General features: G+C 34.3%; 3 protein-coding genes across 3 annotated transcripts; 2 read left to right on the top strand and 1 right to left on the bottom strand.

Annotated features, from left to right (window-relative positions):
* Nucleotides 1–58: 58 nt before the first annotated feature.
* Nucleotides 59–9,160, top strand: zgc:171971 (uncharacterized protein LOC569690 homolog). The gene is made up of 10 exons (XM_051914064.1): nucleotides 59–229; nucleotides 712–813; nucleotides 1,125–1,293; nucleotides 1,482–1,528; nucleotides 2,266–4,869; nucleotides 5,220–5,341; nucleotides 5,462–5,564; nucleotides 5,678–5,940; nucleotides 6,303–6,455; nucleotides 8,370–9,160. Exons 5-10 carry the CDS (start codon nucleotides 4,791–4,793, stop codon nucleotides 8,523–8,525), a joined length of 876 nt encoding a protein of 291 aa, XP_051770024.1. The 5' UTR covers nucleotides 59–229; nucleotides 712–813; nucleotides 1,125–1,293; nucleotides 1,482–1,528; nucleotides 2,266–4,790; the 3' UTR covers nucleotides 8,526–9,160.
* Nucleotides 9,161–9,433: 273 nt separating this feature from the next.
* Nucleotides 9,434–14,559, bottom strand: tfam (transcription factor A, mitochondrial). Its single transcript, XM_051914065.1, has 7 exons — nucleotides 14,297–14,559; nucleotides 13,843–13,970; nucleotides 13,690–13,760; nucleotides 12,197–12,346; nucleotides 11,930–12,025; nucleotides 11,058–11,114; nucleotides 9,434–9,762 (listed from the first exon to the last, which is right to left on the bottom strand). The coding sequence occupies exons 1-7, from the start codon at nucleotides 14,377–14,379 to the stop codon at nucleotides 9,511–9,513; spliced, it is 837 nt and encodes a 278-aa protein (XP_051770025.1). The 5' UTR covers nucleotides 14,380–14,559; the 3' UTR covers nucleotides 9,434–9,510.
* Nucleotides 14,560–14,969: 410 nt separating this feature from the next.
* On the top strand, nucleotides 14,970–23,324 carry ube2d1b (ubiquitin-conjugating enzyme E2D 1b). Its single transcript, XM_051914299.1, has 7 exons — nucleotides 14,970–15,200; nucleotides 17,973–18,036; nucleotides 18,130–18,161; nucleotides 19,804–19,881; nucleotides 19,959–20,064; nucleotides 20,169–20,262; nucleotides 22,825–23,324. Exons 1-7 carry the CDS (start codon nucleotides 15,177–15,179, stop codon nucleotides 22,868–22,870), a joined length of 444 nt encoding a protein of 147 aa, XP_051770259.1. The 5' UTR covers nucleotides 14,970–15,176; the 3' UTR covers nucleotides 22,871–23,324.
* Nucleotides 23,325–23,821: the final 497 nt, after the last annotated feature.

Below are 23,821 nucleotides of genomic sequence, written 5' to 3'. Positions count from 1 at the left end.
GGAGAGTGAGCGCCAGTCATCGCGGCCACGGGCTCTGTGTGTGAGTTACATTGACCGGAGAAGTATAAAGTGAAGGCAGGCAAAAGTAGAGCGCCGCCCTTTGTTCAATATGAGCCAGAGAAGGTGGTCTGTGGGTTACAAAATGTTGTGAGCTAGTTAAGTCAACTCAACCCATGATGCCCCAAAATGCTTTACGTTCCTTCTTTGCCTAAATGCTGTCTTGGACTGGGTAAGCACTAGCAGTTCACGTTTTGAGACACAGCCAGTGTTTACAAACACGAACTTTATTATGATCTTATATGAACTTATTATTTTGGCATATGAATTGCATGCTTTGTTTTAAATTAGCAAATATATATATATTTTTAAACATTTTATATTTAAATATACATATATTTATTTTAATATTTTATTATCTTTATGTTTGTATTTTATTATTATTATTATAACACTGGGAACGTTTTTTTTTAAACAATAACATAAAATATAATGTAATATAAATAATATAATGTAGTTTATTATATAGTAAACAAAAGTTGTAAAATAATGTTTAGTTTAATAAGACAATTATGTCAACATTTAAGACCATATGAAATATACACTATAAATACATTTTATATTTTTACAGCAGGCTATAAATGCATCGAATAATTCATTAATATCATAAAATAACAACAGTAGTATAGTGTAATATAATATAATCTTTTATAGCGAACCCAGATCACGTGACCCATGATGCTTCTGCTGCAAGGATGTAGCCTTCAGCTGGACGAATTTGACAGATATGACTTGAGGTGCTTACACAAATTTCAAGTACGTACCTTCTTTATTTTCCCTTAGATGTACTCAAGGCAGCCGTATTCTCTTTTTATTCAAAATCCGGCTGTGCAAATGGTATAAGGTGGCATTAAAGGCTTTGTTTTGTTAGCTTAGGTTGCTAACAAAATGGAGGCGAGCGCGTCTTTAAGTGTAATCTCAATGAGCGCGCAGCAGAGTTTGTTTTATATTACACCCATAAGTCTGAGGCTCTTTTTACCATTGTATCAGTCTGAGTAATCATGTATTATGCCCAACACAATTGTCAAGGGTTGGTGTTTTCAGTAAGTGTTTCTGGGGTTTGGTAGGATGTCTGAACATGGAGATGGGGATGGAGAGGCGAGTTCATCTACTGCTTTCAGACCATCATTTGCTGTGGGCAGAGGACTGCCAGGCCGAGTATCACTGAATCCCCCTCCACCAGGCAGACTGACCTCTTTGCGCTCCCGAGATCTCACCCTGGGTGGATATAAAAAGGTTGCACTCTCTAATGTCAATGGTTCAGTATCATGAGTGGGTTTTTGTGCTGCTCTTAGCTTTAAAAAAGAAAGGAAGAAGAAAAAAAGGATGTTACAGTAAATAGATACAGCATCTTAAGTTCAAGATTAAAAGAATGCACATATTCTAGAAACTTTTACAACTGACTGACTTTTTTTCCCCAACAGAAAACCTTTGTACCAAATGTTCACTCTGTTCGCAAAAATAAAGATGAGTAAGTATTTTAGACATCATTATAAACTTTGTAGTACTTGTGTTTTATAGTTGGCAAGCAGACATCTTGTAACTATGGCTACATGGTAAAGCTAAAGTGTAAAAATTAGGATTTAAAAAAAAAAAAAAATACACATGTATATATTTGGATGTGTAAATTGGACGTTTCATGATATGATCTGACATTGATTCTTTTAGAAAATCTGCTTATTTCTCAAAACTTGCCGTGATATGATTGCGATTTGAAAAGATTCAGGATCCTGTGATAGATATATTGATAATTACATTTTACATTTCATTTTATTAACTCAAAATATAACATGAACAATTAAACTCACATAGAACGACCACAAAAAAATACAGTTGATTTTTTTAAATAATATAGAAAATAATAAAAAAATAAAGCAGCACATGAGATCAATGTGACATCTTATATATATATATATATAATTATATATATATATATATATATATATATATATATATATATATATATATATATAATTATATATATATATAACAGTATATAATATAACAGACGTTTGTTAACATTTTTAAGTAATAATAAAGAGTTTTTAATCAGTTTATTGAAACTTCATAATTATAAGTTTACAACCCTGGATTAACTATCAGAGATTAATTTCACAGTATTGACACATCTGCAACACTCTTTGAAAGTAAATGACATGTCGTTCTGTCATGTAAACTGCTGTCAATGTGAACTCTTGTTTTCTGAAGGTTACAGGGGACTCGCACTGCACCAAAGAAAGAGAGAAGAGAGAGAGAAGACAGACAAAGAGAGAGACGGCGGCGAGAAAAACCTCAGACTATTCAGTCTCACTCCATCTTTGAGCAGGGTCCTGCAGACACCTACAGAAACCAGGTAAAGAACACTTTTAAAGCACACAATTATTGACATTATATTTGGACTGTAGAGCCAGAGGAGAACTGGTCCCCTGGTGTTGCCTGGTTTCTCCCAAGGTTTTTTTTTTTTTTCTTCATTATCCAGCATGAAATTAACTTTTTCATTCCTTGCCATGAACTATGTTTCCATCCAAAGTTGTGAATTTAACTTGTGGGCAAAATTAGAAAAAACACTGTTTTTATCCATGTGTTCAAGAAAACAAAATCGTCACTTCCTGGAAATTGCCGCTAAATATCTGTAATATAAATGGCCACTGTGCCTCTTTTTTCATATATTACAAATAACTTGCACCTCAGAGCAAGCAGACTAAATGCTGTGCGTTCGAATGCCTGGTGTTTAAGTAAGAACAGTGGCATTTTCATCACGCACTGTTACCGCAGCAGAAACTAAATATTCCAGGGTAGAAAAAGAAACATTAGCAGGTGTGTGGGCCACAGAGGGATAGATGACCTACCTGTGGGGACGACACTGTGGACTGATGACAGCCCACTGACCACTCTCCTGTCATCTAAGGGCCAAGGCAGAGCAGGTATTCGAATACCCAGATGGTCAGCTAGGCTGATGGCATTTACTTATGACATTCAGTATAAGCTAGGATGCGAGAATGTGACCGCAGACTGTTTATCTCTCTTACCATTTCCCAGTACTGAACCTAGTCCGGAAAAGTTGTGGCACTCACCTCTACGCTCACAGTAACCAACACTGAGTTCAAAGCTGCACTGAATTCTTGTCCTATTCAAGCCGAGCTGTGCAGACTGCTCAAAATGGCCAAAGTGTGCTAGGGCTCTGGATCATGCTTTACAGCCATACTTTCAATAATTGGCTTGAACTTTCACTCGTACTCGATTTAAAATTTTACCTGTGTTGGGTAACCGGCAAAATACCAGAAGTGGCGCATTCCACAGACACATTATTAGACCATTTTCTAATGCTGCAATATGTATTAAAGCCATTTAAAAACCACAGGGCTGCGATTCAATTAAATAAATATATACCCTGCGGGTTTAATAGATATATTCGCTTTAATTATTTACATGCGTGTAGATTACATGGCATCTCAGAGCGGCTCCTCGTTCACAGTAAATGCTGTTTAAACAGTTTGTAAACAGTTCCAAATGAACTGTTATCATTTACATGCGTGGAGCGTCTCATACTCCATCTCTGCATATGCTACGAGTTTGGGTTGCTTATAACGTTCATCTGGGAGGGCAATTTGTGCCATTTTATCAGACATTTATCAGACATATTTTATCATTTATAAACCTACGCCAGCACAGGAGAATACATCAATATCTATATAAATATGCGAACTGTTCATCGTGATTTCAAAATAAAAGTTTAAACCTTTGCTCTGAGTTTGCTGTTGCTGTTTTGATGTCCACATATTCTTGTTCAAGAAATTACAGTGGCTGTACCATTTCTATTGTAAAGAAGTTGCCAAATATTAAAGATTAAGTAAACATATGAATTTAATGTTGTTTGGTCATTAATTGCCAATATTAAACAAGGATTTGATCTGCTGTAAGTGTAACAACACCAGGTTGGTGCCCTCTGCAGGCATTTGTTATAATACTTAATGTACAAGATGATTGTACATATTTTGTACATTATGTATTTCAACAGTGTTGTTCTATAAAACCTTATGTTTACTTGCTTTTGATAGTTTATTTGAACCAAATATTATTGCCTGATTATGTATTTTAAGTTAGGTCTTTGCTTAGGTCTATTTTTATTACCACCAAAAAAAATCTTATTTTTAATTATTATTCTTATTTTTAATGATTAATCTTGATTAATCGTAAAAATAATTGACTCGATTACTCCTGGCATGGATGCACAAACGGAAATGGCTGTCAAATTTTGTGTCACGTGTCAGTTACATGACAAATCTGCTATCACACATACAACACCACTTCATCCCATATAATACCCTACTGACGCCTGGGAAAAAGTGGCCATAGACATCATGGGCCCTTTTGACGCTGCACCTGTGGACTGTCGCTTTGTGGTCATTCTGTTACAGCAAGTGGCCTGAGATAGCGTTCGTCTCACATCCTACCACTCATTCCATGATACAGTTTCGGTCTACTGTGTTTAGCAGGAAGGGGAATCCGAAAGAGCTGATTTCTGACAATGGAGTACAGTTCACTTGGCATGACTTCAAGCTGTTCCTGCAAGACAGAGGAAATGTACACAGGACATCATCTGTGTATTACCCAAGAGCAAATGGGGAACGTTTCAATCACAGCTTAAAGGATAGCTTACAGACTGCATCACTGGAAGGAAGAGGGTGGAAGGAGTTTACCAGTCTTTCTGCAGGCACACCGTGCAGCGTCACATGCCACAACACATTGCACACCAGCTGAACTCTTGCATGGTAGAACTTAACGTCTCGGGTCTTCCCTTGCCACCTGCAGGTAAACTGCCCTCACCTTAACAGCTTGCTTCACATGTAAGAGACAAGCAGGCAAAAAGTAAACAGTACAGTGACAAAAAACGTTTCAGTGTGGATCCTATGTCCATGTAAAGAGACCAGGAATTGTGGAAAACCCCTAAAGGTTGTGAGTAAGCAAGGTCAGATGGATGATGCTGGAATGCAACTTAGCTGGCACCTGCAGATTTTCTGTAAAGCTGCTTTGAAACAATGTGTATTGTGAAAAGCACTATACAAATAAATTGACATTTACGCTGACTCATAGTGTTAAAATGAATATTAAATACCAAATCAAATTTCATTGAAGTAATTTTACTGTGTCTGATTTTGCAGGTAGTTGGTGCAGCACTAACCTGAATGACTGTGATCCTGCACTTGTCACAAAATGCATTAAAAAGGAAAAGAACAATACTGAGGATGATAACGAAATTTTACAAAAACTCCAACGAGATGATGTAAGCTAAGTCATAATGGCCCTTTATCATTTGACCCATTTCATGGAGTCTTTAAGGTTAATCAATAGTAAATTAATGTTTTTTTGTTTGTTTGTTTGTTTTTCTGGTTTAATTGAGCAGTTTTTGGATGATCCTGGATTAAAAAATGATCCTAAGCAAAGACCAATCAGACTTCCACTCCATCAGTCATACACCTTTTTGTCAACAGAGGCAGCTAGTTCATGTAAGTTACAGTTTATGCTAGCAGTAATTTTATGTGGTTCGTTTTATTGCCAGTTAAAGTGTTTTCATGCTACTTACAGTAAACAAAGAACTGAATCCAAGACATTTTTGCAGTTAAAGAGACCACATCTGATAATGCACTGAAATCACCCAGAGCTGAGCAGAAATACCCGCTGCCATTGAGGGGAACATCTGCATTCCCGCAACAACCAACTGTTGGAGAACTTTTCCAGCAGCTAAGTGTTTCAGATCAGGAAGAACTACTGTTTATTCAACTTCCTGATACCATACCTGGTCAACCTAAAACCTCAAGCCCAGAGAAAACCAAAAAGGACAACAAAACTGAAGACAAGCGCTCATCACAAATTAAATCTCTGGTAAGTTTGTTTCATACTATGCCACTTGAAGGGGTCATGTCAGGTTTTTTTTTTTTTTTTTTTTAATTAAACTTCTTTTTTTTGCCACTGTATATTACACAAGTTGTTTTCACAGGTCAGTTTCAGTATACACTATCTTTCAGAGTTGGGGAAAGTTACTTTTAAAAGTTATGCGTTATAATATTGCCTTACTCCCTAAAAAAAAGCACACAGCACATGCATGAGTATGATTTCATAGCATACTTATAAAAGAGTTTGTTTCCTCATGAAATGATCCTTTGAAGACAAACCGCATTCAATTACAAACATGTAATATCATCTTTACTGTCCCCTTTTAATGCTATGATGATATCATTTTTCAGGATCAGCCTGATAAAGCCGCTGTACCTTTGCTGTCTGACTTCTCAGAGGGTCTGATTGGAAAACTGCAAATTAGAAAGTCTGGTAAAGTCCAGCTGGTCATGGGAAATGTTACATTAGATGTCTCAGAAGGAGCGGCCTTCTCTTTCCTACAGGTGAGTTAGCACATTGTCATTTTAGTTTCAGTGTAGCAAAATGATCTAGTAAAGATTGACAAATAACAAAATCAGTTGAGACTTGCTCATCATTATGCAATTAAATCACACTCTTTTGAAATACAATCATCACATTAAGCCATATCGCAATTCCTGTTTTTCCATCCTCAAATTTAAGACTTCTTGAAAATATAATTAAGAATGTTCTTTTATCCATTTAAAATATTTTGTAGAAATGCACCGATACTAAATTTATTTGTCGATACCAATAGCCGATTATTCAGAATGATATCGGCCGATACCGATAGTTTGGTTTTTCTACAGGAAAAAAAAAAATCTCTCCCAAATAATGTTGCAAACTATACAGGGAACCCTCTATTGTAGTGTACCACCAAATGTGGTACACTACAATATTAGAGAAATGTGTAAAACTTAGTATCACGTAAGGTAGTTTTCATAAGCACTTGTCTTCATGGCAAATTTTCACAAACATATAATTAACAGTAAACAAGCTCCTCTCTAGTGTTTTTTTTATATGTAGATAGCTAAGGAACTGTGAACATTGGAAAACATTCCTGAGGTAAAAGTGACATGATGTGACATATTGTTCACAAGCTGTTTTATTGACGTCTTTCCGCGGTTGAAACATAAAGTGATTATATGAAACATGATACATGCTGGTAAGTTGTACAATATATTTCAACATACCTTTGATGTTCATTCATGTTTTTCGAGATATAGCTTGTATTGAAGAGGAAGAAAAGACTAAACTGAGGCATTACAGTGATCTGACATCGGCATTTATTGTTTGAATTTTTATGATAAAATGGACAGAATTTGAAAACTGAAAGTAACTGAAGTAATAAAGCACAAATCTTTTTGCGATTATTGGATGGGAGGCACTACAAATAATATTTGATGTAGGAAAAAAAACGCAGACCTGGCAACCCTGGCTTGAACTACGGGTGATTCATAGGGTCAAAAAGAGCCTGCTTTAACGTCACTATTTTTAAACTGTTAATGCATTAAAATTCAACACGAGTGATTTTCTTCACACACAGTATGTATGAGTTGCAGTCTGAACACGTCTTTCCGCACCCTTTTGATTGACAGGATATAGTCAGCCCTGATCATCGACAGTTTTTAAACAATCGGCCGATGGCTGATAGTGATAATAATAGCTTTTATCGGCCAATACCGATTGTTAGCCGATACATCGGTGCATCTCTAATATTTTGGACAGTTTATGGCTTTAAATTTGATCAAACTGAATTTAAGATTTTTTAATGGACCTGCAGGAACCCTGAAAAATAAATAGTCAAAGGAGTTTTGGTTAGTGGTGGGCAATATGGCAAAAATATCATATCACAATATTTTTTTAAAAGATATTATCACAATCCACGATCTTGTTATGATTCTTTTTCATGACAGTTTAAGCGCAATAAGACATGAAAGATAACTTAGGGTGTTAAGCTTATGACAGAAAAGTTTAACTGGCAAGACTTTAAAACACATGTAAAAGATAAACTTTCATGATGGCGAAGAACTGCATTCACATGATTGTAATTCTACTGTTGCGCTGCTAAACATGATGTGAATCTATGCCGTGATATACAATATTGTGACGGCGCCAAAACTGCAACAGATGGCAGAACTGCACTGTAGCACGATAATAAGATCTCTCTTCAAAGGCAGATCATAGAGACATTTTAATCATTCACAATTTAAAATTGCGATATCGCATAACCCCTAGTTTGGGTCTGTGTCCAACATTTTTTGTTCCTGCTGTACCATTCTGGATAGCCAAGCTGATATTGTCAACTGTGGATCTGTTCTGTTTATTCAAGGAATGTATGACTGATCTCATTTACATGAAAGATGTTTCATGCGATATGATCATGTTCGTATTTGCAGCAACTTGTTTGTGTTCGGCTGTCGGAGGGCCTCACCGGGGACATGACTGTGCTGGGAAACATCACACACAAGCTGGTGTGTTCACCTGATTTTGAGACTTTACTGCAAGAAGCCAAATTGCCATCTGATCTCTCCTCGGCTACAAAAAAGTCCTGATTTTATCCCACAAGAGTATTTAAAATAATAATGTAAATAACTTTTTTTAAATGTAAAAGTTTTAAATGTGAGGTTTTGTACAAAGTACTGACAATTATAAGTCAATATTCAGCCTAAATCTGAGGTCACTTGATTTGCATTTAAAAGGGATAGTTCACCTAAAAATGAAAGTTTTGTCATGTTTCATTTTTTACTCATGCTTATTTATTCCTGCTTCAAAGAAATGTAAAATATCTGAATGTTTTAAGGCCTGTTCACACCAATGACTATATTGATAAAGATATATAGAATCCTTCCTGCTTTAAAGAGCTTGAATATTTAAAGTGGCAGACGACAAAACTGCTGCGTTTATAATAAAAAGAAAGTTTTATTTCGTGATTGCGGACACTAATATAGGTATCGTTCTTGGTGTGAACAGGCCTTTACACAAAAGTCATACTGGTTTGGAACGTGACGTCAAGTAAACGACTCAGTTGTCACTTTGGGGTGAACTATTTCATTTAACCTTAGAAAGCACATTTATAATGACGTTTTACAATTTAATGAAAACTTTTAAAGTATTCTGTTGTAAATACCTTCTGTTGCTTTTATATAAAATGTAAATGTTTATTTTGTAAGTAAAGACATACAAAACATGGCGTCCTCTTTTAAAGCATGATATGCAAACTCATACTAAGAAGCAAATGTCAGTAATACGGTTCATGGTAAGTTAAGAAATGTTCTTAAGTAGCTTAAAAGCAATATAGTACTATGAAAGCAGTCATATTCAGGGTCTAAAATATTATTTACATGATAAGTGAAACCAGCATAAAAAAAAAAAATTTTTTTGAAAAGATGGAGACTTCATGAAGGGTTCTTCACAGTTTTAAAGCCTTCATGTTTCGAACAGTATATAAATGCAGCTCTAATAACGGAAAGCACAGGCTTTTTATTGAGGACGGAACTGGCCTTTGTACAACACACTTTGTCTCACAGATACATAATCTCACTTCTTGGTGCTCTTCACAGTCTTTTTCACAGCTGTTCCAGCAACAGTAGCCTTCTTTTTTGGTGCTTTTGCCTTTATCACTGTTACTTTGGATTTCTTCTTTCTGTCTTTGACGGTTTTGGCTTTGATGGCTCTCCTCTCTTTTCTCCGAACAAGGTCTTCCCTTCCGATCTCAATCATGTGCTCCTCCCACGATTTTATTTCGTTCTTGTAACGGACTTTGTCATCCTCTGCCAGCTGTGTGTATATCTAAAAATAGATCAGTGTAGTCAGATAAAGCAAAACATAGGCCATGTTCACACAGCAGTAGAATACAGACATCAGTCCTGTATTTGATTCCTTAATACGGTTCTGATCATACGTAGTACTCACAGTATTATTTATGGGAGTGACAACCACATTCACCTAATTCTCTATAACCAAATTCACACCGGTATATTTTCAGGAATTGCAACCACATTCACATTCACTCAAATTTTTGAACAAATCTCTTGAATGAAAGATTCAATGACTTTTTTTTTTTTTTTTTTTAACCAGTCACTTGGTGCACCAAGTGCCATAACAATTCAATCGATACAATCATTATTTGAGCACCAAGTTACTTTTAAAAGGTAATTTGCTCTATTTTGTTAACTACTGTAGACGTCAGTGTTTACATCCGAACTATAAACTTTTATCCCAGTACTTCTGTGATAATTTGAATATTTGTAACAGAAATAACAAAACTGTGTGTTTGAAAAGACTGTTTGTGAAGCGGTTTCATACCCATTCATGACAACTGCTCTCTCTGGATCAACGGCAGCGCCAATGCAGTTTTGAATGTACGGGTATGTCAAAGGTTTAATAGACACAGGTCAGTCGTTGTCATTTAAAGGCAGGAACACACCAAGCCGACGCCGACAAACTAGTGGCAACAAAAGCAGACTGCGGGGTTGGCTCACGTCGGCAGCGTCTGGGTCCAAAGTTGCCCTGACGCACCAAACTGACACCAGACAGCCAAGTAGCACGTCCCTTTCCATACCAGCAGGTGGCAGTAGCTGAACAGCCAATTAGAATGATCAGATGGCCTGACGGACCGACAAGCTCCGACGCCGAGTCAACATGTCGCATCGCCCGAATAAAAGCCGACGAGGACCAACTTCAGCCGACGGTGCGGAACACACTGAGAAAACTGCTGACGAACAAAAACTGCCTGACGGCCAACCGTCGGCTTGGTGTTTTCCTGCCTTAAGAATAAGATTGTGTTCTTTCAATGATTAATCGTGCAGCTCTATTTTTCAGTATTCTTTAATGAATAAAAAGTTGAAAAGAACAGCATTTATTTATTAAGTTGAGTCTCTTGTATGCTTTACCTGAGCATTGATATTTGTATGATGCAGAGTTGCTGCTTATCTAGTGTTTCAAATCAGACATTTTATGAGGTGCCTTAGATGGCAACAGCCTATGCAGACAGTGAATAGCAAGGCAGCTTACTAGATTATGGAACAGAGCCATATTGTGTGGCACTTTTGAAAAAAATGACGCTCAGTTTAGGCAAAACTCACTTGTTTCTGTGTGTTGTTGAATCGCATCCAGTCGTCTCTCAGCGACTTCAGCTTCGCCTGAAAGGAAAAATGACATTTAACAAAATTGTTGCAACCAATAAACACTGTATGAAATACTTAAATAGTATATTATGGAAATATTTTTTTAGGTTTTAATGGTCTGTAATATCAGTTTTGTTATACTGTAAACCTCAAATATATCAATAAGCAAAATGCAGATAGCTAAACTAGGTGCTAAGATTCAATATCCAGTCTCCAAAAATATTAGCTCCCTTGCAAAAATAAATAAATAAAATCATGTATTCAAAATATACTACAGTTTGATAATTTGGAATCAGTAAAATTATTTTAAAAAATTACACTTATCCAGCAAGGACACAATAAATTGATAGTAAATCAAAAGTAAAGGCATTTATAATGTGTCACAACATTTCAATAAATAAAATAAATGCTGTTCTTTTTAACTTTCTATTCATCAAAGTGTACTGAAAAAAAAATTATCATGGTTTCCACAAAAATATTACTCTTTTCAACCTTTATAATATTAAGAAATGTTTCTTGAGCAGCAAATCAGCATATTAGGGTGATTTTTGAAGGATCATGTAACACTAAAGACTGGAGTAATGATGCTGAAAATTCAGTTTTGCCATCACATAAATAAATTACATTTTAAATTATATTCAAATAGAAAACAGTTCTTTTAAATTGTAATAATATTTTACAATATTACTGTTTTTACTTTGTTTTTGATCAAATAAATGCAGCCTTGGTGAGAATAAAAGACTTATTTCAAAAATTATTTTTAAAAAAATCTTACAGACCCCAAAGGTAATGTATGTTAAGTTTTAGATAAAACTAAAGTTCATCTTCACCTGCATAGTAGTTCCCTTTGCTTCCTCGAAGTGCTCTGCCATGAAGATGTTGAAGGCGCTTCTGGGGCGTTTGGGCTTGCCAAGACTATTCAGCTCCTACAGTTGAAGTACAATATTCCTTTAATATAACAGTAATCAAAATGCTTAATTTCTCAAAAACTCAGGAACTAAGTTATGCAAAACAAACCAAGGATGAATATAGTATAAAAGAGAATAAAATAATTGGTGGTTTAGTATAGTAGTTACATGATGGAGGGTAACACTCACCTTCTTTCTCCTAATTGCTTTTCTTTTGGCCACTCTTTGTCGTTTTTCCTCTGCAATAGCAGCGGTCTGTGCAGGAGTGAGCTGGGCTTTGTATGTCTCCAAAGCAAGCTTATACTGCTCCCTGGATACCAAAGATGCATCCTGAAATGGCTGCACATGTGAGACAGTTCAAATTAGTGGCTGACTGTGGAATTGTTCAATACCAATAAACAAAAAAAAAAAGTGTGGTAGCAGATATAACGTTAAGATCCACAATTAAGGGATCTGGGCAAAAATGACAAAAAGGCGCAGAGATTTAAGATGCCTCTATAGTGAATTCTATGTTGTTGTTTTTTTTCACTTGTTATGAAACATTTTATATTTTATTTCATTATATTCTGTTCTAGACCTATCTTGTTATGTATTATGTATGTTAGATTATACTGTAAATAAGAGTTGTAAAACCTGGACAATTGTATAGAACAGATATTAGAAGAGTTTTGTTCAGATTTATCATTTATTTCAATTAGGCCAACTGAGTATTTGACCTAATCGGATAACATGCTGTGTTTTCATGTGTTTCAAAAAAATATGCCCTTTGTAGTAGGTAGGTAAAAGGTAAAAATTGGGTTGGGTTGATTAATTTCTCGATTTTAATTGATCTTCATTTTGATGAACCGATATTGATTCTTAAATCCCAAGATCAATCTTTTAGTCTATTATGTGTCTGTTGATGTGTGAACAAAACCACTAAACATTTTAGCTGTAATTTTGCTAAATATATGCTAAATAATAAATATATGAATATTACATATTCATTATATTTTTATTAATCCTGTTAGTAATGTCTTATTTAATGCATGTTGAATAGATTTGTCAAGTTCTTATGACAGCCACTGTTTATATCAACAAATTGAAGTAGAAACATGGTTATATCCTTAAAAAGTATATATAAAAACTGCCTTATGTGCAATTTAAATGTCTGTATACAATTCAGTTTTTATTTAAGTATCAATTAATATCTCTAAAAGTAAATAGCAATTGAATTTAATCATTTTAACTTTGAATAGTAATGTACCAGCTGACAGGGTATATATACTGTATAGTTTACAGAATTAGTAGAGGGAGATTTTTTTTTCTTAAGAAAAAGTCACACATACTGTACCTGATATATAACCAAATGAATCAGTATCTAGTCGAGCTGAGATCAGAATCTAATCTAACTGAATTGTTTGTGTCAGTACCCAGACCTAGTTAAAAATTCCCCATAAATCAACTCCAATCTTTCAAATATTGGCCCTCATATAATTTCTGATACTTATATATATATATATATATATATATATATATATATTTATATATATATATATATGTGTGTGTGTGTGTGTGTGTGTGATTTTTGGCAAATACAATTTATAGTAATGGATATATACACATATAAGCTGACATTTTACACAATATTCATACAAATTACAGCAATAAATAAATAAAAAATATATGAAGCAGGTATGTACCTGCTTCTGTTCAGGAGTCAGCATTCTCCACTTCTCTGCTAACTTTCGGATAATATCCACATTTTTCAGTCCTAAGCAAAATAGATTGCTCTTTATCTTATTTTAAAACAAATCAGAAATTCAATTTTGCCTTGCAACTCGAGTGGAAATTACCTGGGTTTTGTCTGCTGAAGCTAGGCTGCATCTCCTTCACATATGTCATGTATGCTGTCAGGGGTCTTTTGGGTGGACCCCCTGTTGTGGTGCTAAAACTCTTTATCACTGGAGCTACACATGAACACCTACAATTGCAAAGCAATGTCATTATAAAAAACTGTCATGAAATGTAAAATTATTAATTATATATATATATTTATATATATTAACATAAAAATAGCACAAAACGCTTTTTACACCTTACGAAAAAGTTAAATGATCACTATTAAACTAGTGCAGCGCTGTCACTAAATCTTGCATTAAATGATCATGTCTGTTAAACTGTGAGAATATGAATTTATAGCTGTCTATCGTTGCTGTATATTTCTGACGCATATAAAATATATTGCCAAAATAAAATCTATCAGATATGGGACATGCATGAATAACCTTAAACTTGAAGCATGCTCACCTCACAACAGATGCACTCGAGAACAAACTCAAAGACTTGACCAAAAGATTAGCACCAACTGACATCAAACTGAACGGAGCCATCGTACACGTGATGTGATCTTCCCAATAATGTAAATCGAATATTTAATATGCACGGTAAGAACAATGTACACACAAGCTGACTAAAAATATACTGTTATGGTTGTGAATTCTGTTTCTCCTCCTCCAGTTAAGGCGCCATTCCATCTGCCGTCTGACCGAAGTGCACCATGGGAGAATTATTCACCTAAAATTTCATACAAGTACTTTCACTAAATGAACATTTGGGAAATAGCAAAAATGACGTATATATATATATATATATATATATATATATATATATATATATATATATATATATATATAAAACCACTTATGCACTTTATTTAAATCTAAATAAAAATGTCCATTAGTGGTTTAAGTTTGTGTCATATTTTATATTAAAAAGCCTTTCTATATATTATTATTATCCCCTAACTTCTTTTACTTTCTTTTCCCTTTATTATTTGTTTGCTCTATCTGTAATTTACCTACTTTATACATTTAGGCTCAATTGTAAAAAAAAAAATGCTAACGCTCATGCAAATAAGGCTTTGTTGACTTTTTTATTTTTTTATTTTTTTAGCATTTCTCCTTGAGCTTCTCTGGAGATGCAATAATACATAATGACTTTTATTTTGTTTTTAACCGGTCCGCACCGGAAGTGTGAGCTTGCTGAGCTACAGCTGTCTCCCTTTCTCGCCGCTCACATTCGTTTTTTTACTCAGGGAAACACAGTATTGCTGAGCTGTTTCGTAGCAATAATATCGGACAGATAATATAATCGCGTAAATCTGGGGCGGTACACACAGTAAAGCAGCATGGCATTAAAGAGAATACAGAAGGTAAGATCTTTGTGTGTAAATGACAAACATTAGCCAAGTTTTTGTTAACCTGCTCGCGTTGTTAATGTCAAATAATGGGGTTAAAATTCGCATTTATATAACTAATAATATTTTATTTGTTATTGTTTTGCGTTGGTAGTCTGTAACAAGTCAAACCGTTTAAGAATAATGTGTATATCTAATATGTCGACGGTGTAAGTGGAATGTAGCATATAACGGCTAGCTAGCTGTGTTTCTTCGCTCAAATCATGTCGGGTTTTCGCTGTTTGTTGAATGTTTACTGGCAGTAATATAAATAAATATGCGCTTTCCTTAATTTATCAGTAATACTGGTAAAACCTGAAATAATAGTGACGCGTCAAGGTTGTCAGTCAACCATCGTATTGTGTTTGTGTGCTAGAAACGATACACTTATACCTGGAAAATCAAACAGTTACGTAAATGAGTAATTTGTTTACATCAAGACGCGTGGTTTATTAAATTCCTCACATAGAAAACGAACTGAAAATATATATATATTTATTTAATAATAAACATTTTTGTGTTCTTTTCCTCCGTGTTCGAGAAGGCCCAGAGCTGAACAAAGACAGCAAACCTGCTTCAGCCTCGGCAGCAGCCGCACTAAACGAGGCCAATCTTTGTGTGGATTCATCCACTTTTGTGTGCTTTGTTAAACCTCACAGCTGATGTGACATTTCGAGTGACTTTGGCTACAATTGATTTGGTGTAGTTTATCTGAATATAGTCGGTAGGCGCTATTGTGTTGTGTGTTTGACACAAAGCAACACAACCTGATTCTCTGAAGTTCCAGCGTGACGCCATCACTTTGTCATTTTGACAGTTTCTGTTTCGCAACACTATGATGTGTATCGCAGTCTGACAGTGTTGTTAAACACACTTTCAACTCCCAAAGTCCTTGCCAGAAGGCACATCTATCCACGTCTGATAAAATCATAATTATTTATGTTTTATATCTTGTATTGTTGTAATTTAAAATGTATATTATTACATATTGTTCATTTAAAACTTAACCCTGTAAAGCCTGACATATGAAATAATGAAAAACTTTTTTTTTTTTTTTTTTTTTTATAAATAGAACAGTTTTGATTGAAACCTTTTGACAAAATATATATAAAAAAAATAGGTTACAATTTATTTTAAAGTGTCCTTGTTACAGTGTAATTATACATTTAAGTACTGAGTAATATTAATTAACTACATGTACTTACTATAGGATTAGGGTTTGTTTCAGGGTTAGTTGCATGTAATAATGTATAGTTGTTACTACAGTAACTACATGTAACTTGCAACAAAGACACTGTAAAATAGTGTTAACAGAATAGTTTGCATATGTTTTGTTTGCATCATATTTGATACATTAGGCTTTTTGTCCTATAAACAATATGATATAAGAATATGGAGCTCACATTTTTTTATTCATTTTTTGATGCCTAAACTGAACAAAAATACACAGTTTGGTACAGTTGCTGTTATTTTTATGAACAAAAATGATGACATTCTGATTTGCAATGTAAATCAATGAGAACTACAACTGAGTACTTGCATAAAATGCATATAATTATTTTAGGCTTAGTTTTATGATCAAAGTTTTTATTGTGGAGGTAAAACATAAAATGCAATGCAATATGATGATGATTGAGAGATGAACATATAAACATTCATCAATAATCTGATGTATCATATTTGATGCATATGATTTTTCTAAAAAAAAAATCACACATGGATATTCAAGTAAACCTACGTTGCTTTAGTCCAGAAAATGTTCATCTCGAAATACTAAGAATATAAAAGTTATGTTAACTTTATAATAATACGATTAAAGATTTCACAGCAGAAAGACGTGTATAACAACCTGACGGTTTTAGTATTATACAGTTTATTTGCAAACAAAAGTAGGAACTGTCAATCAAAAGGCACAAGGAATGTAATAGATTGTGTACAACAGGTTTTTCAGCACAGTTTTGATAATGATTCATGTATTAAATATGTACAGGGTTAATAAACTAAATTATAAAGTGTTCAAGTCACTTTTATTGTTGACAGTTTGGAGCCCTGTGATAATTTATTCAAACTCAATTTGAATGCCAGTATCTGAAGCCTCACTTAAAAATGGATGAATGTCATTGCATTACACAACAAAATATCAAGCCAGGTGGTTTTTATTTTAAAGGTTGCACATTTCTCAAGCATGATGTTTAAAAATGTGAAAAACACTTTTCAGTAGTTCACTTTAGACGTGTCAACTAGCAGTCATTGGAGTGTTAGTAGACTGTCTGCTTCATATCTGCTAACACTTTATTTTGATGCTCCCACAACAGACTTTCTACTGTCAACTTATTCTTCTAACCATAACAGTCTACTAATACTCTGATGAGAGTTAAGTTGACATGTAGTTGCAAAGTTACTTATCGTTAGTAGAATGTCAAAAAGTCGACTATCAAAATAAAGTGTAACCAAAAATGTTTTAGTATTTAATTGATGAAACCGATACTGTTCAAAATGAAAACAAAAAGCATCGTGCCATTTTGTGGTTGTCAAACATGTTGTAGAACATGTTGATGATTAATTCACACATGTGGTTACTCTGATAGGACACCTGTATTGTATTGACTTCATACATTCACTAAAAAACATCTTGACATGGGGTGGTTATAAAATCTTTTCAAAATTGCCTTGAAGATTGAGATCAGTAGAGTTTTTCCACTCATAATGTTATTTTATTTAATTGAAATCTTGTTTTTTCTTCTTCAGGAGCTTCAAGACTTGCAGAGGGACCCTCCAGCTCAGTGCTCTGCTGGGCCGGTTGGTGATGACTGTAAGTTCACTGTTATTCTTTTTAATGAGGTTGCTTTACATAACATCTGACACAGCGGACAAATTTCAATAATCCTCTTTTTTGTATTTGTAGTGTTTCACTGGCAGGCAACAATAATGGGACCTGTAAGTACTCCCTCATTAGCCTTGAACAGTGTGCTTTGCTCAATAATATTTGCTGAATGTGATAATGTGATGTTTTAAAGTGACTTTTAGGAATAACTTGGAAAATGTAATTAACTACAGTGGCTAGCAAATGCCCAATTTCTAGTTTTATATAACAACTGCTCATGCTACATGTGTGTAGCATCTTAGTTTGGATTGTGATTAAAATGCAGTGGTTGTCTGTAATTTCAAATGGTTACAGATATTTTTTTGTTTAAGGCTAGTTTGCTTGTTTTAGAGCAAATAAACTTCTAGTTCCAGTGTAGACAGCATCACTGAATATAATGGGTAGACAGATTATAATGTAGACAGCATCACTGATTATAATGGATTCTAGGGGTAGGGGAAAAATCTATTCACATATGAATCACGATTCTATCTCCTACCAATTCGCATCAATTCAATAATAATAAAAAAAAGATTTTCTAAAGTGTTACACATTGCAATACTAAAAGTTATTGATACGTTAGAGTGTTATTAATTACAATAAGCCACAAAAAAGGACTCAATGTGGTGCTTTTTCGGGACTTAATTCAGGATCGCATGCATCTGAAAGGCGATGCAATCCCGTAGTCACTCCCGAAAAAGCACTACATTGAGTCCTTTTTTGCAGCTTATTGTAATTAATAAAACTCTAACTCAGTTCTCTTTCACAGCTTATTGCGCTTGCATGGTCAAATACACACAATTATGTCACAATGCACATCGTGTGGAGTATTCACAGTCTGTTATGTCCTACACTAACGTAAACAGTTAATCGGATGTGTAACATTATATTACATCCGTGCATTCTTAAAGGGACAGCAGCCTCATAAACTGTTGCTGTCTGTTTCATTAATGTTAATAAATCACTCACTGCATTTTCACATCTTTAATATGAATGAATTTATATTTAATTCATACAGTGAAGACTACAGTGTTTTATTTTTTACATTTGATTTTTCAATATCTGTAGTATTTCTTACTACATGTTAAATAAACCTATAGGCTACTGTACCTGAAAAACTTACTTTATTTAATTTGTATATTTTTTTTGTGTTGTATTTGTCCTATTTTTTTGTAATTTGTTTCTTTGTTCCTATTTTTAATATAAAAAATAAAATAAAATTGCCTGCCTAGCTTTATTAGAGAAGACTGCCAGTCGTGTGTAATGATTGCAGTCGGCTTAATAATAATATTGGGTTGACTACAATAGGAAGAAAATAAAATTCAAGGTTCGCATTTAATTCAGTAGGTTTTTTTCTTCAAGACCTATTAAACAGTCTACCATAGTCAAATAGGAAAAGTAACGCAAAACAGTAAACTACAGTCAAATCTATGCCTATGTCGAATCAAAATTTGAATCGATTTTTAATCGAATTGTGACCTCAAGAATTGATATGAATCGAATCGTGATAGGCCAAAAGATTCCCACCCCTAATGGATTCTGTTGTCAACACGGTATTGTAGACAGTGTTATCTTAAATATAAGGTGGTTGCACATAGCATCTCAGGGTGCCTACTATTTATGTATATTTGTTACTAAGCAACAGCATTTTTGTTAAAATCTGAGATGTCTTATTTTCATGAACCTAAATCCTGTGTCATTTCCTTCAATTTGTAGAGTGACAGCCCATACCAAGGAGGAGTCTTCTTTCTCACAATTCACTTTCCAACAGACTATCCCTTCAAGCCACCAAAGGTAGTAATGTTACACCCCACCTCCATTTACTTGCCTTGTTTAAAAATCACATTTTGACACCCATCTCAATTTAACAGGTAGCGTTTACAACGAAAATCTACCATCCCAACATTAACAGTAATGGAAGTATTTGCCTGGACATCCTGAGGTCGCAGTGGTCTCCAGCACTAACAGTTTCAAAAGGTACTTGTGTGTGCCTCGATTGTTTATTGCTTATTGGTTGAAATGCAGAATTCGTAATTCCCATAATTTCATTATTTTGATGATTGTTTTCAACTCTTTTTCAGTTCTTTTGTCCATATGTTCTTTGCTTTGTGATCCAAATCCTGATGACCCCTTAGTCCCAGACATAGCACACATCTACAAATCAGACAAAGAAAAGTAAGTATAAAGTTTGAAATTAAATTCTGTCTTTATTTATTCACCTCATGTTGTTCCAAACCTATATGACTTTCTTCTATGGAACACAAAACACAAAGACAATTTGAATACTGTGCTGGTTGCTCTTCCACATGCAAGTACAATCAATGAAGACAAGCAACAAAGGGACCATATAAGTATTGCCAAGTGCTGCGAGTGACTTGTGTGCTATATTTCAGGTCTTCTGAAGCCATACAAAAGCTTTGTGTGTGAAAGACCACAATTTAAGCTGTTATCACTGATAATAATATCCTCCAGTGCATTCAGGTCATTGAGTGCTTTTCATTTTTTAAATAGTGCATCCTCATTTTCTTTCCTCATGTCCAATGCTCCTCCCAACTAGGATGTGAGGAAAGGATTGAAAATGAGGATAGAGGAAAATTGAAAGAACTTATTTGTACATTGGAATGTTTTTGATCACTCATGTGTCACTTCAAAGCATCATCAGCTGCTCTCAAGGGATCTGCCCTTGTTGTTGAGTGTTGAGGGTTTGGTTATTTAAGAAATGCATAATTATTAATGAAGAAAGATGCTCTGTTGAAATAGCTCAAAATATTAAAATTTCCGCCTAAATGTAAAATTTCCATCCATTTTGATTACACAGTTTTAACATGAACTTAATGTGATACATATTTGTCAGGCATGCATGAATGAAATGGGTAAGATTTCGGCACTCAAAAAATCATGGTATAGGCATAGTTTATTCAAGGTGCAGTAAGCGATTTCTAAGAAACGTTGCTGAAAGTGGATTGGACCGATCACCACGACACAATTGTAGCCAAACAGCAGCAGGGGGTGTATACACTCATGATGGGGAAGGAGAGAGAATGAGCAAGAGGGAGATTTGAAGAAAGACTGTAGAAAGAGAGATGGCTGAGAGACATCACAAAAGAGAAAAGGTCAGAGGAATATCACTGGAAAAAAAAAGATCAGGCAAGAGCTTTAAGACCCGTGTTAATGTTATAAAAACTTTACAGCGCTGGAGAGACCTAAGCAGAAAGGCCTGAAAATGGAACCAGAGGTTGCGTTGTTTCTGCTCCATACGTGAATAACATTGGTTTTGCTGTGTTTCACAGAACCAAGCTATGCTGTTGTTGTAATGTTAGCAATAGTAATAGGACAGTTTTGAGTTTTGTTTGTCTGGAGCTGTTATGCTTCTGGTGACTAACAACGAATTCTTGCTTGTATACACTCTTGTGTAATGTATTTTCATTTTTTGATCTTCCTTGTCGTTCGTTCGTCACCTTAGCTATATTTTCTGTGAAGCATTTTGTTACGCTTCGACTATGATAAATAGACTAATAGACATGCGCGTTCATGCATTTTGGGGGCGGAGCAATGAAGGGGACTGGTTTGTTTGTTTGTTTGTTTGGGTGGATTTCAAATATCAAGTGTTTCTCAGAAATCACTTACTGCACCTTTCACTATTTGCATGTGTTTGATTTTATTAAAATCATATTTTCAAATTGCTTAGATTTAACACTTAAAAAAGAACAATTTAAAAAGTATGAACACGGTTAAAATATGGCTAGCTGTGGAACAAACAATATTCAGTTAGTTAAAATGTATGAGATTGAAACAAAATGGAGTTATTGATTTTAATAAACCTGGTTATTGTGTATTTAAAACACATTTGGTTTATTAGTACTGTTACAGAAAATGTACCTATTTGTTTCATTGACTGATAAATATGCATCACATTAAGTTTATTAGTTTAAAACTGTAATCCAAAATGGATGGAAATTTTATATGCAATTGAAATGCTTATCTTAAATTTAGGCCTAAATATTTTTTTGGTGAATGTGAAATGTATGGTTTGTTTAAACTGCAAAAGTAAAATGTGAATTAAAAAGTGACAGCTCTGAAGGGAGTAGACAGTATATATGTGCGGAAGGTTTTTTGATTAAAAACACTTCCGCATAGGATACGCTCCTCCTTGCTTCTCTGAAAGCTTCCTCACTCCCCGCTCCTTGTGGTGCAATTAGAGAATTGAGATGTCCTTCAAGATGGCTGACGTCGATCGATTTCCAGGTTACAGGCTGGAGGACGGAGGAGCAAACAAATGGGAAGGCATCAATTTGAGTATTGAGAAGCACCAGTTGAGTAATAAAGCTCGAGAACAGGAACAGTCTAATTTATGAATGAATTCTGACCAGTTCTGTGAACTAGATAATATGATTAATTGAAAAGATCCAATGCAATGAATGATTCTTTTACACAAGATTTACATATTTGTTAATTAAATTTTGGTTTGTTCTACATAAAGCTTTCATGTGACTTCACAAGAGATAATTTAGTCCATTGACAGCTATAGTACTTTCACTTTCATTATATTGACAAGATTCGGCCAAGTTATTCTTCAGGAATTCACCTTTTGTGTTTTGTGTTAGAAGAAACATCAAACTGGTTTGGAACATCATGAGGGTGACTAAATAAGGATCATACTTGTTACATTAGATTGTGATGTCAGGTTAGACAAACTAGACTGTTTATGAACTTTTTCTTTTTCTTTTTTTCAACCAGGTACAACAGACTAGCGAGAGAATGGACCCAGAAGTATGCAATGTGAAGACTTAATGGACATTTTTTTTTAAGTCACAAATCACTGTAAATTCTAGCATCTAAAAGTAAGATTAGGTTATATTATTAAACAAATTGTACTGTTAACATTTACCATCTGAAATGACCAATAATAATAGCTTAACTAGTATTTTGGAGGGGACTGTGCATTGCACAAAAAGACATTAAGCTTTTTATTGGTTTTGTGCATTTTGGTCATCCCCCGCAGTGGTGTTGGGCACTTTGTTTTCTTGTTTCATAAATCCTATTTAAGATTGGCATGATGTTATACAACTGCAGTTACCCTACAAGAGGGCAATTAAGAAATTGAAAACAGTTTTATTGTATCTCTCATTCAGTTGATTACATTTTCTTTTAGATATTTTTATTGTATAGTTAAGAGCAACTATACTGGATCTATTTTTTTCTTTTTTATTTTGCATTAAAATTTGTTTAAAAGCGTGCATCTGTGTTTCTGATATGTTGATTTGTGTTTGCTCATATTTATACAGTGTTTTATTTGCTGAAATGCTATTTGAACTGGCCTTGAGTACAAGTTACCATAAGTTCCACAAGCAGCCTCTATTTCCACTAGATCCAATGCAGTAATATTCAGTGTCTCTGATTTCAAAATTAATCTGGCATATTACATATCCATCAGAAAGACAATGTTGCTTCATTCCTCCTTCCTAATCAAAAAATATTTTCTGTTGCTTTTTGAAATATTCTGTGTCCATTAAAATTACAACAACAAAAAAAGTAATCAGAGGCTAATTTATATATCCCCATAGGTATTCACATAATATTTAGCTATAAATTGAGTTGATGTTTATAAACAGGTCCTCATATATCCATAATTACAATGATATTCCCAGTAGAATTTCACAAATTATGCCTGAGGGATTTTCTTAATTACCCAGTACTTTGAGAACACAAATCATATCGTTATATAAAATATTTT

Source organism: Ctenopharyngodon idella, chromosome 12 (genome assembly GCF_019924925.1).
Source record: "Ctenopharyngodon idella isolate HZGC_01 chromosome 12, HZGC01, whole genome shotgun sequence".
Lineage (NCBI taxonomy): Eukaryota > Metazoa > Chordata > Actinopteri > Cypriniformes > Xenocyprididae > Ctenopharyngodon > Ctenopharyngodon idella.
Note: the sequence above shows the minus strand (reverse complement) of the source record. Positions and strands in the feature narration are given on the sequence as shown.

Coding starts and splice junctions, on each gene's coding strand:
- zgc:171971 (XM_051914064.1), top strand. CDS start 4,791: ATGCCACAACACATTGCACACCAGCTGAACTCTTGCATGGTAGAACTT. Junction 5,342..5,461: donor AAAAACTCCAACGAGATGAT/GTAAGCTAAGTC, acceptor TTAATTGAGCAG/TTTTTGGATGATCCTGGATT. Junction 6,456..8,369: donor CGGCCTTCTCTTTCCTACAG/GTGAGTTAGCAC, acceptor TCGTATTTGCAG/CAACTTGTTTGTGTTCGGCT.
- ube2d1b (XM_051914299.1), top strand. CDS start 15,177: ATGGCATTAAAGAGAATACAGAAG. Junction 18,037..18,129: donor TGGGCCGGTTGGTGATGACT/GTAAGTTCACTG, acceptor TTGTATTTGTAG/TGTTTCACTGGCAGGCAACA. Junction 19,882..19,958: donor ATCCCTTCAAGCCACCAAAG/GTAGTAATGTTA, acceptor TCAATTTAACAG/GTAGCGTTTACAACGAAAAT.
- tfam (XM_051914065.1), bottom strand. CDS start 14,379: ATGGCTCCGTTCAGTTTGATGTCAGTTGGTGCTAATCTTTTGGTCAAG. Junction 12,347..13,689: donor TGACTCCTGAACAGAAGCAG/GTACATACCTGC, acceptor TCACATGTGCAG/CCATTTCAGGATGCATCTTT. Junction 11,115..11,929: donor CAAAGGGAACTACTATGCAG/GTGAAGATGAAC, acceptor TTTTCCTTTCAG/GCGAAGCTGAAGTCGCTGAG.